Consider the following 14,416-nt stretch of genomic DNA (forward strand, 5'->3'; position numbering starts at 1 on the left):
TAAATTTATTGAAACTGACATCATTCTACTGCCTTATTGAGAAAATAATTAGTGTTTGAAATAGCCTTACTAAGGAGCTAAAGGCTAAAATTCCTCCTAATGTACCATATTTCATGTATGAAAACAAATAATTGAAATACTTCTCTTTAACTGAAAATAATTTTTCCTTAGTACTGAAAAATCTTCTCAACACATTCTATTTCAGTAAGGGGTTTAATTTTACAATTTATTATCTAATTATATTTTCATGGAAATTAAATTTCTTTGTAATGATTTTTAGCCCAATCACTGCTACCAAGTTATTGACCTAAAGTAATGGAAAGAAGGAATATTTCCTTAAGAATGCAAACACATCACAGAGAAAATTAAGACATATCAGCTACTGCTTTTAGCTTGAGATTCTTTAGAATTTACTTACGAAATAAGTATTAGCAGTCAATAAAAACTGCTTTCCAATAGCAATTTAATGCTTCCATTTGGAAAAGATATTTTAAAATAATAAGAATCCTGCAAAGTAGATGACTTCAACAGGGATTTACTTTCTCAACATACATCATAGCTAAAAAATAGCGAAAAAACTGTCAACTCAAGTTTACATTTGAATCCAAAAAGAAGGAATGATCATTCATTCAACATTAATCATTCAATTAACATTAATGTTCATTAAGCAACATTAATTCTTAAAATCCTGAGCTTTAAGTCTAGCACTGATCACTCAAAAATCTGTGAGTGATAGTTTTCCCTAATTATCTGGATTTTATACTCTTTTTCACATTGCATTATGAACCTAAACTTAATTCACACTTTCATATGAAAATATCACTAAGTCATTGACAAAGAAGTTAATATTTACCCACTGGAACTCAATTATAAATAAACAATTACTAATAAATTTGCAAATAGTCCATTTGATTAATAACTATAAAATGTCTTCCATTATTGTTAGATATAATATACTTTCGTATGGCCTATGAGTTGGAAGAAACTTCCAACTAGATTGGAAGAAAGAGACCTTCATTATATATAGCTTCCCTCTCTCACCACTACTAGAGTTAACTACAAAATGAATATTTATATTGTAACATGTGTCTTGTCCACATAATTTTTAGATTGAAGTAATGTGTCTAACGTTGTTACATATTTTGATTCTATATACAATCCTGAAATCCCAAAGAGGCATATTTCACTTTTTCTGAACTATTGTATATAATCAGAAACAAATGGAACAAGGTTATTTAGGTATTTATTTAAACTTATTACCCACAGTTTCTTTTTAAATCTCAGCTCACTAGTTTTGGCTTTACTACACTGTAATAAAATCATTATGGCTTTTAGCCCTTCCAGAGGAAAAGATACATATACATACTATTTTAACAAGAATCATCCTTAAGCCTTTCAAAGATTTTCAGACATCTATTTTAGTGACCGTCACAGTATTTTAACAGATGTGGTATTGTGTTCTTCTAGATTAATGTGGGAATGTGCCTTGTTGTGTGCTGGAATATAAAAAAAGGCTTTGAAGAACATGAAGGAAATCTGTAGAGTTCACAATCCCTATAAAGACTTCTGATTATTTAGCTTAGTTTATTACATACCTTGCCCAGTAATTCTCCCAATGTGACATCTTCATGATTGAGAACCCATTTCTTATCCTATGGCAAAGAAAAAGCACAGTTTTTTAGCCCAAGCAAGAGTACATTTCCTGTAAGATGCATTTGAGGCAGTGGGAAATAGACCTAAAGAGATATTTCATTCAGACCATTCAATCAACAGCACAGTAAGAAGTTGTAACCTCAAGAGGCTATAAAACAGATTTAAGAAATGTTACTACGAAATAGGATTTTTAAATCTACATCGTAGCAAACTTCTATTGGAAATTTCAGCTTTCAGAATGATAGTATCCCAACTAGAACACAGCATACACTTTCCTCCCATCATAATAATTAGGCTATGCTATATTTGCCATTTCAAAAAAGTTGTATCATAAATATATGAGGGAATTTCATTTTACAATGCAAAATTCCAATTCTCTCTTGATCAGAGAGAATTATTTTTCTACCCAAACCACATTACTAAGAGCTATTTTTTCCATATAAAAACTGGCCATGAGTTATAGTTGTATGTGACACTGCATGAAGTCCCATATCTTTCCCAAGTAATTTCTTGTAGTATAATAAACAAACAAACATCAATTACAATATCACTAGGGTACACAAGACCACTGATGCAAATACGCCATTATAAAAGAGTATTCCATTATCTGATCTCAAGAACTAATTACCTAGGGAATATTTTATCATCTAAAAATCCCAGCTATTAAACCATACAATACTATAATGTTAGAAAGGCATATAGATTTTTTTTTAAAAAGAAGGAAGGAAAAAGGAATGAAGCAAGGAAGGAGAGAGAGGGGGGAAAGAAAGGGAGCAAGGAAAGGAGGAAAGTAAAGTAAAAATCCACCCTAACTATGACTTAAAAATGTCCTGGACAGCCATTTGAAGTACTTTACCTTTTGAAACACCATGTGACAAGCACTTGACCACTACCCTCTGACAGGTCAACAAAGGAAACAACACTGATTTTTAAGAAAATAACAGTTTACATGTACAGTCTTTCAATCTACATATAAAGCTAGAGCTATAAAGGTCCTGGAAGAAAACATAGAAAAATATCTTCATGACCAAGTGAGTAAGCAAAGATTTCAGAGAGGACACAAAAAGCACTAACTATAAAAGAAACAACAATTGGAATTCATCAAAATTAAAAACATTCATTTTTCCAAAGGTATCATTTAAAAATGAAAAGGCAAATTACTATCTGGGAGAACAGTTTTGCAATACATATATCTGACAAATAAATTGTGTGCAGAACATATATAGAGAACTCATACCTCAATAACAAGACAACCAAAACCCAGTTTTAAGAAATTGGTTAAGTTTTGTGAAAAACTTAACAAAATAAGATGGACAAATAGACAGTAAGCACATCAAAAGAAGCTTAACATCATTAGTCATCAGTATCATACAAATACAAACCACAAGGTGCCATTTCACACCCATTAGAATACTAAAATTAAAAAATTAACAATGCCATGACATTGTGAGGATGTGGAGCAACCAGAGTCCTCATACGTTGTTGGCAAGGATGCAAAATGGTACAGCCATTTTGGAAGACAATTTGGCAGTTTCTTATGAAGTTAAACATACAACTACCTTATGACTCAGAAATTACACTCCTAGGTATTAACCCAAGAGAAATGAAAACATATATCCACAAAAAAATTGATCAAAAATTGTTTGAGGCAGCTCTATTCATAATAGCCAAAAACTAGAAACAATCCCAATGTTCCATCAAAAGGAGAATTGTTAAACGAATTTACTCAGACAATTACCGTTCAGCAATAAAAAGGAATTTACTACAATACATGCAACAGAGCATTTGTAAAACATTTTGTCAAACTAAAAAGGCCAGACATGTTTTATATACATGCATTCCATTTATATAATGATTCCATTTACATAAATTTCTAGAGATGGACACAATCTATAATGCTATAAATCTGAGCAGTGGATGCCTGTGGCAGGGGTTGGGGAAGATTGACTGCAAAGGGGAAAGGAGGAACTTTGGGACGTTATAGAAATGTTTAATTTCCTGATATTTCATTGAACTACATATTTAAAACCTGTGCATTTTATTGTATGTAAACTATATATCCATAAAGTTGATTTTTTAAAAATTAAAAAACAAAAATTTAAAAAAATGCTACTTTTCATTTGAGTAGCATTTTCAGGTTTAATTTCCCCTCTACATATATTATCAAAAGTTATTCTTCAAAGAATGTAGTCTGGCAGGCAGGAGAGTATTATTTTAAAGTTGCAAAACTGATTTGGCGAGAGCTTTTCTACTTCAAACAACGGTAAAATAGGTGAATCCAACCAACTCTTCCATTGCAAACCACTGAAAAAGCTAGATGAAACGTAATAACAACAAAAAACCCCCACAAACTTCTGTTTGAGAGGACTGGAGAGCTACTGAAATAGTGAAGAACTGAGAGGCCAAGTTTAGGTCAAGAAAAGAAGCCAAGCCAAGGCTTTTGGAGCTACTTTACCTTAAGTCCCTACACTGATTGTAAAAGCAGCAGCCAATAGCCCAAAAAATAAATAAATAAATAAAATTGGAGTTCAAGGCCTGCGAAGGAGAAGAGGCTCCTGATAAAATACCTCAGACTTTGAATAAGGACCTCAAGGATACTGCACTGTGGCAGAAAAGGTAACCTGGAAATGGAAGGAATTAAAACCTACTTTCTAGTCATCTCCATCACGGATGGGACTAAATTAAGAATTGGCAAACTAAGCCTGTGGGCCAAACTGGCTCACTGACTGTCTTTGCATGGCCCATAATCTAAGAATGGTTTCTGCATTTTTAAATGGTTAAAAAAAATAAAAAGAATACTAATTCATAACACATGAAAATTATGTGAAATTCAAATTTCAGTGTCCACAGACAATAGATCAATAGAAATTAGTTACTATAAGCTACAGAGAGATAAAAAATAGTGGAAAACAGTTGCAAAGACCTGTGGGACAATACCAAGAGGTCTAACAATCATATCAAAGTCAACAGAAGGAAAAGAAAAGGAGTATACTACAGGAAGTAATATTTGAAGAAATACTGGTCAAAACTCCCAAAATATGGTTAAAAACATAGACCTGCAGATTCAAGAAACTCAACCAACTGCAAGAAGGAAAAACTCAAATCAATGTCTAGACACAACATAATCACATTGTTTAAAACCAAAGACAAAGAAAAAAAATCTTTAAAGCAGCTAGAGGAAATGACCCATTATTTACAGGAGAACAACAATCGAAATGACTGAAGATTTTTCATCAGAACCATGGAGGCCAAGAAGAAGTGAAACAACATTATTAAAGTATTAAAAGAAAAAAACTATCAAATCCAGATTTCTATATCCAAAAAAATATCTTTCAGAAATGAAGGTAAAATAAAGACATTCTCAGATAAAAGGAAAGCTAGGAAATTTGTTGCCAGCAGACTTAATTCAAAAAAAAATTGTTAAAAGAAGTTCTTTAGCCAGAAAGAACTGGAGGAATAACAAAAATGTAAATATTTGAGTAAATATAATAGATTTTTCTTTTCTTGAGTTCTTTAAAATGTACTTGGCTGGTTGAAAGAAAAATTATAACATTTTCTGATGAATTTTTGAATTGATATAGATGCAAGACATAAGAAAAGTACAATAAAGAGGGGAAAGTATACAGTTCACTACAGTGATAAAGTTTCTGCATTCCTCTTGAAGTGGTACAATACTGATTTTTTGTAAACTGTGAGAAGTTAAATATGTTTTTGGTAATTCCTAGAACAACCACTGAGAAAAAAAAAGACAAAGCTATATAACCAAAAATACAAGAGAAAAAATTCAATGGAATAGTAAGAAATGTTCAAATAACCTGAAAGAAGGTAAAACTGGGTAAAAAGAGAAACCAAATGAAGGAAACAAACAGAAAACAAAATGGTAGTCCTAAAACCAAACATATCAATAATTACATTAAATGTAAGTTGTCTAAATACATCATTTAAAAGACAGATTGTAAGAATTTTAAAACAAGTCAACAATTATGCTGTCTAAAAATCTCTTTTTAACTATAATGATATAGGTATCTTAAAAGTAAAAGTATGGAAATAAACATAAAATGCAAGAATAAATCATAAGAAAGCTGGAACACCTATATACTGTCAGACAAAGTAGACTACAGAACAAAGAAAATTACCATAGATAAAGAGGAAAATCACATAATGATAGAAGTGTCAATTCACCAAGAAAACAGAATTATCCTAATGTCCATGCTTCAACCACAGATACTTCGAAACAAAACACTGACAAAATTAAAAGGAGAAAGAAAATTTCACAATTATACTTGGAGACTTCAAAATTCCTCTCTCAGTTATAGATAGTAGCAGAAATAAAATCAGCAAGGATATAAAATAACTGAATGACATCACCAATCAAATGGATCAAATTGACATTGATAATAAAATTTCACTCGACAGCAGAATAAAACCCTCTTTTCAAGAGAACAAGGAAAATTTACCAAGATAAACCATATTATAAACCTTAACAATAAGGGCAAAATAATCCCACAGCTAGCAGAAGAAAACAATAATAATGATAAGGGTAGAAGTCAATAAAATTGAAAATTCAAAAATAGTAGAGGAATCAATGTGGAGACATACTTGATTTATAGCTGAAATGGAAAAACTCTACCTTAATCTCTGGGGATGCCTGGATCTGATTTTTGGCTCTAGGACAAGATAGGGCAGTTAGATTTATGATTATACTGAATAAGGTCAAACTCCTCAGGGATCTCAGAGTGAGTCTCTTTACTGATGGTTTACAACTGGCCTAATTGGTTTGACAAGGTTGGCTTGATTAGATGGGCAAGGAGGACATAAAAGGCATGCTGAAAGTTTCTTTTTTAAACTCTCTCAGAGCCAAGATTACTCTTACAGATCTTGGTGGATCAATCGCAGACTCAGCTTGGTCTGGGTGTGTGTGCAAATTAGGCCCCTTCCAAGTGGCTGGGTCTGGGATGTCTTTCAGATCCCTTAAGCTTGTCTGCACAGTACCCTTTGCTTTTAAATAAAAGCTTCCTGTTAGTATGTTCAGAAGAGTTTGGGCATCCTTTCAAACGTCCAAACTGGGGAAATTTCTGCAGTTGGTGACTGCGATGGGCTATTGAAAGGAGTGACTCTGTAATTTAAATAATAATGACTAAGGTGTTATTTGGGAGAAAGATGAAGGGCACTATTATCAGGGAGAGGGGGGTGAGGGATGTGGAACCCTTATTATTGCCAGAATGGTTGCCACCTGGTGGTCACTGCTGGTCTGAGGCCACAAAAATAACCTTTCCACTGATGTGCTGAGAAGTATATTAGTAGAGACAGGACCAGGGGAGATGGCTAAATGTACAAAAAAAAAAAAAAACCCACTAAAATTGAGGGGAAGTCAGTCAAGAATAAGGTTGTTCTTAATTTGTTTTAGCTAAAATGAAGATAAAAGAGAAGCAGCCTAGAGCCTCAGAATTAAGACATGTGACTCAGTCTGTAAGAGGGAGGGACAAAACGCTCAAAGGTAATTTGATGGGGATTTGCTTGATCAGAGTTTGACAGCGGCAGTTTTTGTAGAAATGTGGATAGCAGTGCAAACTCCAATCTGTTAAATTGGATAAAGGCAGTGGTACTTAACACATACTGAAGGGGAACTATGAAATCCTCCCTTAGACATAAATGGAATACTCCTACTGAGGCTGCTGAGTGCCTGAGAAAGGCAAGTAACTCGAGATACATGATGACACTAAAGCTTCATCTAACACTATGCCTCTGACCCAGGTGATGATGGATACCGTAATAAAAGGAGCTCCAATTCTTTAAATGATTTTATTGTTGGGGGAACAAAAAACAAACAAGTAGAGACTACATTAGAGGATAATTCAAAGGTAAGTTAGAGAACAGGGACATCAGGTAGCATGGAGTTTGGAGAATGGAGAGTGGAAGAAGCCTGGGTCTCTGACTTTCCCCTTATTTTTACTGACCTCTTTTCTTCTCCCCTCCACTCCAAAGGGAAAAAGAAAAAAATCACACTCAGAATAGTAGCTAGAAAGAGCTATAGCTCACTTCTTAACAATTGCCCCAGAGCTGGTACTTCCTATAGTGATTAGACCACACAGTTCTTGTCTTTATCTTTGCTCTATTTTCTGTAAAGGGGCAGAAGATTTGTGCAACATTCTTGAATGTGGAGAAGGAACAGAAGGAATGGAGGCAGACTGCTCTCACTCTCTTCCAAGAAACAGGAATAGTAGCATCTCCCCTGGCTTTACAGATTTACTAGTATTGAACAAAAATAAAGGTTGTACTAAGTATAAATCATCAATAGAAATAAAACAGACATAAAAATGAAAGATGTATTAAAACAGGAATGAATAGAGTTGACACCTTTTTGTTTCATCTGCTTGCCAGTGATTTGTGATAATATAGGAATATCCACAAACCTATGATCAAAACTCTAATGATTAAATTTGCCTGATATTGAAACTACAACTGACTTGACTTAGAATCCTTATGTTAATTCATGAATATTAATGTATCATTATTATGGTGAAATAAATTATACTTTCCCCATTTATCAATTCTCTCTCAAAATAAAAAAAAAAAACATTTTGAAACATCAAATTTGATCTAAACTGGATGTCTCATTTTTAAAGGGGGTATGGAGGGCAACTATAAGATCCGAATACATTTTTTTAAAAACTGAATTTCTGGGGCCGGCCCTGTGGCGTAGCTGTTAAGTTCGCGTACTCTGCTTCAGCGGTCCGGGGTTCGTAGGTTCAGATATACAGACCTACACACCACTTATCAAGCCATGCTGTGGCAGCGTCCCACATAAAGTAGAGGAAGATGGGCACAGATGTTAGCCCAGGGCCAATCTTCCTCAGCAAAAAAGAGGAGGATTGGCAACAGATGTTAGCTCAGGGCTAACCTTCCTCACAAAAAAAAAACACATTTCCGTGTTTCCTCAACTAATTAGAATAATTTTTAGAATTGTTTAATGGCAGATTTAAAGTCAGCCCATTAGTACAGGCAAAGGCAAATATTTTCACTTATCTGAAACCCAAACTTTTATGAAGTACACATTTTTAACATGTTCCCAGATACACTTGCTTGTTGAATCTCAGAAGAACCCCCATTAGATTGGCAAGAAACACATTATTATCTCCGTTTCGCAGATGGGAAAACCAGGGCCTTGAGGAGGTAAAAGCATGTCCATGGCCACAGAGGTACTAAGTGAAAGAGTTGGGGTAAGAACCTTGATCTTTTGTCTCCTAGTCCAAGTGTTCCAATATATTCTGTTTTGCCTTTACTGAAGAGACCAAAGAACATTACATTTCAAATAAAACTGAGTGCAATAATTTTATGAGTCTAAATTACATACATAAGTATATCATGTCAGGTAATTGAAAAGAAAGATCAAACGATAGAATATACATCTATAACCTGAATAAATGCCATACACTTTTTTTTTATCTTAGACATCTATCTATGATATGATAAATGTGTTGTTTCCAGAGAGCCAATTCATGACAAATTGTAGAACTACCCTAGAGGTGAAAAATTTCACATATATAAAGTCTCATTTAGACCTATGACTTATATCTAATATAAAATGGATTCCAAAATGGTTTTTCATTGAATTATAAAACTGGAAGGTCAATGAAGCAGCTCTGAGAATGGAATCATCTTGAGCAAAGAACATATGGGCTTGAGGCAACTCAGGCTGGGAGATATGGGAATTGTGCCTAAAACACACCTCCTCCCAACCACCTCTATGACAATAAGATTGATTTCAGGTTTCTCATCTCCCAGAACTTCAAGCTATTGTCTAACTACCTTATAAGTAGTTGTCCAGGTCGCAATTTAGAAAGGTCTATTGGGAGCGTAGATCATCATTTATTTCCATGGGTAGTTTTAAGTACAATTTTAAAATATGGTTGTCATGGCAACATCTCTCAGTCAAGGCTTTAGGATATGTCAAGTTTATTTGTACTCTGTTCCTGAAAATCTTGTGGCCTCCATAATTGGGTTAGAAAATACTGTAGAGTCCAAACTACCCATTGAATGTAGGGAGAAATTTGTTTAAATTTCAAAGGTAACACCAGTTATATCTACTTTAGTAAAGAAAAGAAGCAATCAGCAATTCTAATTTGAAAGTAAAGTAAGCTAAACAATGAGAAATATTTAACATAATTAACAGATATTAATAGATATAAATTCAAGAGAGGTTTTTTTTTTTTTTAAATTATTAAAACAATGAGGGTTTCTCGGGGTCCCAGCCCTGTGCTGCTACTAGTAGCAGCTGTAAAACCTTACCACAATCTTAGATGTACTTTAACCCTTTGAATTCCCGTCTATCTATGCTGGGAATACTGCCCTTCTCTTGTGCTAAGTAACTATAGCCTGTTCTTGCTGTTGTATGTACTCCTCTGACTCGCCAGGAATAAAAGCACCAAAGAAATTTGGATTGGAAGGGACTGCAGAGATAATCTAGCCCAACCTCCTGCCCCTGACAGTAATCATCCATCCATTCATCCATTTAGTCATCTACTCATCCAATAAGTCTTTCTTTATTGAACACTGCTACTCACAGCAGACGAGAATTATGACTTTAGGCAGTTAAAAAAAAAATCACTAAAACCCCCAGTGACGAGGAACACTCTACTTTATCAACAAGTCCAATTTAATTTTGAGTTGTTCTAATTCTTACAAAGCTTTTTTATTATATGTAACTTCCATTCAATTGATTCTAGTACTGGGAAAACAAAGGATGCATCTCCTCTGTCTACTACGTAATAGCATATTATATGTTTGAAGACAAAAAACCACATCCTCCCGAAGGTCAGCTTTTCCCATGTTAAATGTCTAGTGTCCCTTCTATCATTTTTCATGAGAAGTAATTTCTGAAATATATGTAGTGGGCAATAAATGTATCTGTGTGCATGTGTATGGTTAAATTATAATGAATAATATGTTGCGATTTACACAGCTTTCTGAAATGTATGTATATCCCAATCTATCTTTCTGCTTATGTTATGTCCACAAATAAAGGAAACAGTGTTATTACAATATTAAAATTTTTTCATTAGTTAGTAAGATAAATATATTTTACTAATAACTTAGCCCAGTATATTCATTGAATCACTAATTATGATACAGGGAATAGATTTTTTTTCTGTTTCTAAAATGTAGCAATTCATTTGAAAAGTAATATAGAAACAGTGAATTTCTAACAAGAAAGATGTGGCAAGATATAGACATTCAAACTGACTTTTAAAATGTTAAGAGTTTTTATTAAACTTTTAAACAATACATCCAAGTTTTCTGAGGGAGGTTTTTATAATTGAAATATTTTTTGCTTGTTTTTTATGTTTTTATGGGTAACTTCGCTGAAAGCTATCTTTGTGATAAATCTTGTTAGTGGTATAAGCAGATGACGCAGGTACCGAAGAGCTAATGTTAAAACCATACATGATATTTTTATTTTTTACAACTTAAATAACACACCTTAAGTAATGAAGATTGTTATTGATCAAAATTGCTCAAACAAAAAATTCACATAACAACCATATAATCATAATAACCCAGTAAGTAATCAACCAGGAGTCTTTCAAATTTTTCAAACATTGCTTCATAATGATAAAAAAAAATAAACCATGGATAATCTTCAAGAATGTAGCTTAACATAACAATGAACTTTAGGGACTTAGGACTGATAATACGCATGAATTGCATAATTATTACTTTAACGATGTGTAAGTGTTTTACAGTTGCATTTTTTAAAGAAATCAATAAATCACTGCATTACAAGTGGATATAAGAGACTAGAATATAAGAATTAAAAATGTAAAAGTAACTTTTTCTATAGGTTACTTCTTGTCTTTAGTTATTACACAGTTATTTGCACTTTTTCAGCAAATACTTGTATCAAAATTCTTCTCTGACAGTAGAGAGCTAAAGTGTTGCTAAATTGTACAGGTAAATGATCCTAGTACTAGATTTAATATTTCATGAACTACTCAGTTTTCACACCCTTGGACAGAAAGTAACTAAGTTAAAGAATCCTTTGACTAAATGACAAGGTAATTGATGATGATGTCATGATCTAAGACAGTATTAATAAAAATGCCAAGGAACATGTTTTAGAGATATTTATAGACAGAAATTAGGTACTTCGGTAATCATTGGAAGATGTGGGTTGGAGATAAAGATTTTGGTGGCCATATGAGCCCATGAAATCACAATGGACCTTCTAATGGTCCATCTAAGTAAACAATAGTTAGTCTTATTAGTTGATTTGTGAGTTAGATTGAGAAGTGGAAGGGATGGATGAGCTGGTCTCACTGCCCTCTGCTCTGGGCTCTCCTAGAGTCACCTAAGTGGGGCAAACTCTGGAAAATGATATAATTCACATGCCTCAGAGTTAGCCCATTCAAGGGTATTTAAATAGGAACTCCTGAGAATCGTTAGTTGAGGCCTACAGGGAAAGGGGGTGTTAATCCCTGGCAGTTTTTGCAGCAGACACGGGCAGAGGAGGCTTCTGTGGATCTAGTAAAAAGGAAAGAAATGAAGATACCTGCAACTGGAAGTCGGCCAGAGCAAACTGAAAGTCCAGACGATATCAGCATTGCACGGAGAGCATCTGCTGCAACTCCTTCATATGCATCCTGATCTCCCCAAAGTCTTAGAATCCTAAAGGATCCCTCTCCTCCAGACCTTCCTGTCCCTCTTGTCCTTTCCAAATCCTGTCTTTACCACAGGACAAACCTGTCCGACATGGCCTCTTTCTATCTTTACTCCAAGCCTCCCAGTACATATTTGTATTCAGAGTCTAAACTACTCACTGAATGCAGGAAAAAGTTTGTTTAAATTTCAAAGGTAACACCAGTTATAACCATTTTAATAAAGACAAGAAGCAATGAGAAATTCTAATTTAGGTAAGCTAAAGAAATATTTAATATAGTTTACAGATACTAACATTTGGGTTTTTTTATCTTAATTTAGTTAATATTTAGTGTAAGTGTTGTTTTTACTGACCTCATCCTGAACCTCTTATGTAATATTTTGGAATAGATACCTGTGCTCCCGCTACCTCTAGTTATGAGATTTCTGACATACAATATGAATCTGGAATTCACCCTTGTTATTAAGTGAGGCAGAACTTCATCATAAATAAATGTAACCATTTATTCTACTATACCCATATATAATATATATTATACAGCATCCGCAAAAAGAGAAATTAAAATGATGAGGTCACTGGACAAATTGGCATAAAACACAATTCTCCCTGCTCCTTTCCACTAAGTACAACTATAAACCCTGGAAATAATATCAGGGAAACCAAAGAACTCTGAAAGGTGGTTAAGAGGAAAGCAAACTGCTTTGGGATCCCAGGAATGGGGGAACAACATAGCTTCAGGAGGTCTTATGTCTCCTCCACATAACAAAGAGAGGCTTGACTCTCAACTTAGCAACAGAAGGCCAGGGTAGGTCCAGTTCTCTCCTGGATCAAATGGCAGTCCACCCCAGGACGACCCACCAGGTTAACCCAGCGCCATCTGCAAGAGGATGGATTGAGAGCCCAGCCAACAATAAGCAGCCAGGGCAAGTGCTCTCTTTTCTGCTGGGCCTGAGACTCTCCTGCTCTACCAAGAAATAGTGGAGTGGCCGAGAAGCACCAGCAAGAAGGACCCCAAAATAATAAGCAGGCAAGCCTGGAAAGTCTCTTTGTCCCTAAGGGCCTGATATCTTCCTCCCCTGCTGAGAAATACCAAGGTAGCTAGGCCACATTGGCAAGAGAAACACTGCCACAAAAAAGAGCCAGGCCTGGGAAGCTTCTTTATCCCCCCAGACCTAAGACTTCTATCTCCTGCCCAGACACAGGTAGCTGGGGGGCAGTGGCAAAGAATCCCACAGCAAGCACCCAGCCCAGAAAGTGATCTCTATTCCCTACAGGCAGGGGAAATCAGGCAAACAAGCACCAAACAGCCCATGTGCCTAAGATTCCCTTCCCCCACAGTGAAACACCTGACAGCCCAGCCAGAGAAAACTCTTTCCATCCCAACACAGCACTAAAGCAGCAAGTGGGAACCAGATAAATGAACAAACCTAAATAACACCACACAGGCTCTGAAAATTAAACTGTCATTGAACCCATAGGCCCAAAAGTAGGCCAGGACCTGCATGCTAAACCTAAACAAAGTGACTACCTGCAAAAATAAAAGATTTAAATAGGACTCTGAGTCTCCTAACAAAATGTAATGTCCAGTGTACAACAAAAAGTCATCCATCATACCAATAGCCAAAAAAATCACAACCTGAATGAGAAAAGACAGTCAACTCACACCAACACCGAGACAGATCAGATGTTGGAATTATCTGGATTCCAAGGATTTTAAAGCACTCAAAAAAATACCTCAACAATCAAATTCTCTTGAAACAAACGAAAACATAGATTATCTCAGTAATAGAAATAGAAGTTATAAAAAACAAACAAACGGAAATTATAGAACTAAAAAGAATACAATAATAAAAATAAACTCACTGAATGGGTTCAATAGTAAAACAAAGATAACAGAGGACAGAATCACTGAACTTGAGGACAGATCAATAGAATTTACCCAATTTAAACAACAAAGAGAAAACAGATTGGGAAAAAAAAAAAGAACAGAATCTCAGAGACTCTGGGACAATAACGAAAGATCCAACATTCGTATCAGAGTCCCAGAAAGAGGAGAAAGAGTGGTGCTGAAAGACTAGTCAAAGAAATAATGGCTGAAAACTGCCC

General features: G+C 34.7%; 1 protein-coding gene across 12 annotated transcripts in view; it reads right to left on the reverse strand.

The window, feature by feature from the left end:
- Window positions 1-14,416, reverse strand: part of FER (FER tyrosine kinase) — a 461,529-nt gene that overhangs the window by 149,151 nt on the left and 297,962 nt on the right. For all 12 annotated transcript variants that reach the window (XM_087429943.1, XM_087429938.1, XM_087429940.1 and 9 more), the window contains one exon: window positions 1,596-1,652. In XM_087429943.1, the coding sequence (XP_087286069.1) occupies window positions 1,596-1,652 (57 nt within the window). The remainder of the gene's footprint in view (window positions 1-1,595; window positions 1,653-14,416) is intronic.

This window comes from Ceratotherium simum, chromosome 4, assembly GCF_057802395.1.
Source record: "Ceratotherium simum simum isolate JZ-2026a chromosome 4, ASM5780239v1, whole genome shotgun sequence".
Taxonomy (NCBI): Eukaryota; Metazoa; Chordata; class Mammalia; order Perissodactyla; family Rhinocerotidae; genus Ceratotherium; species Ceratotherium simum.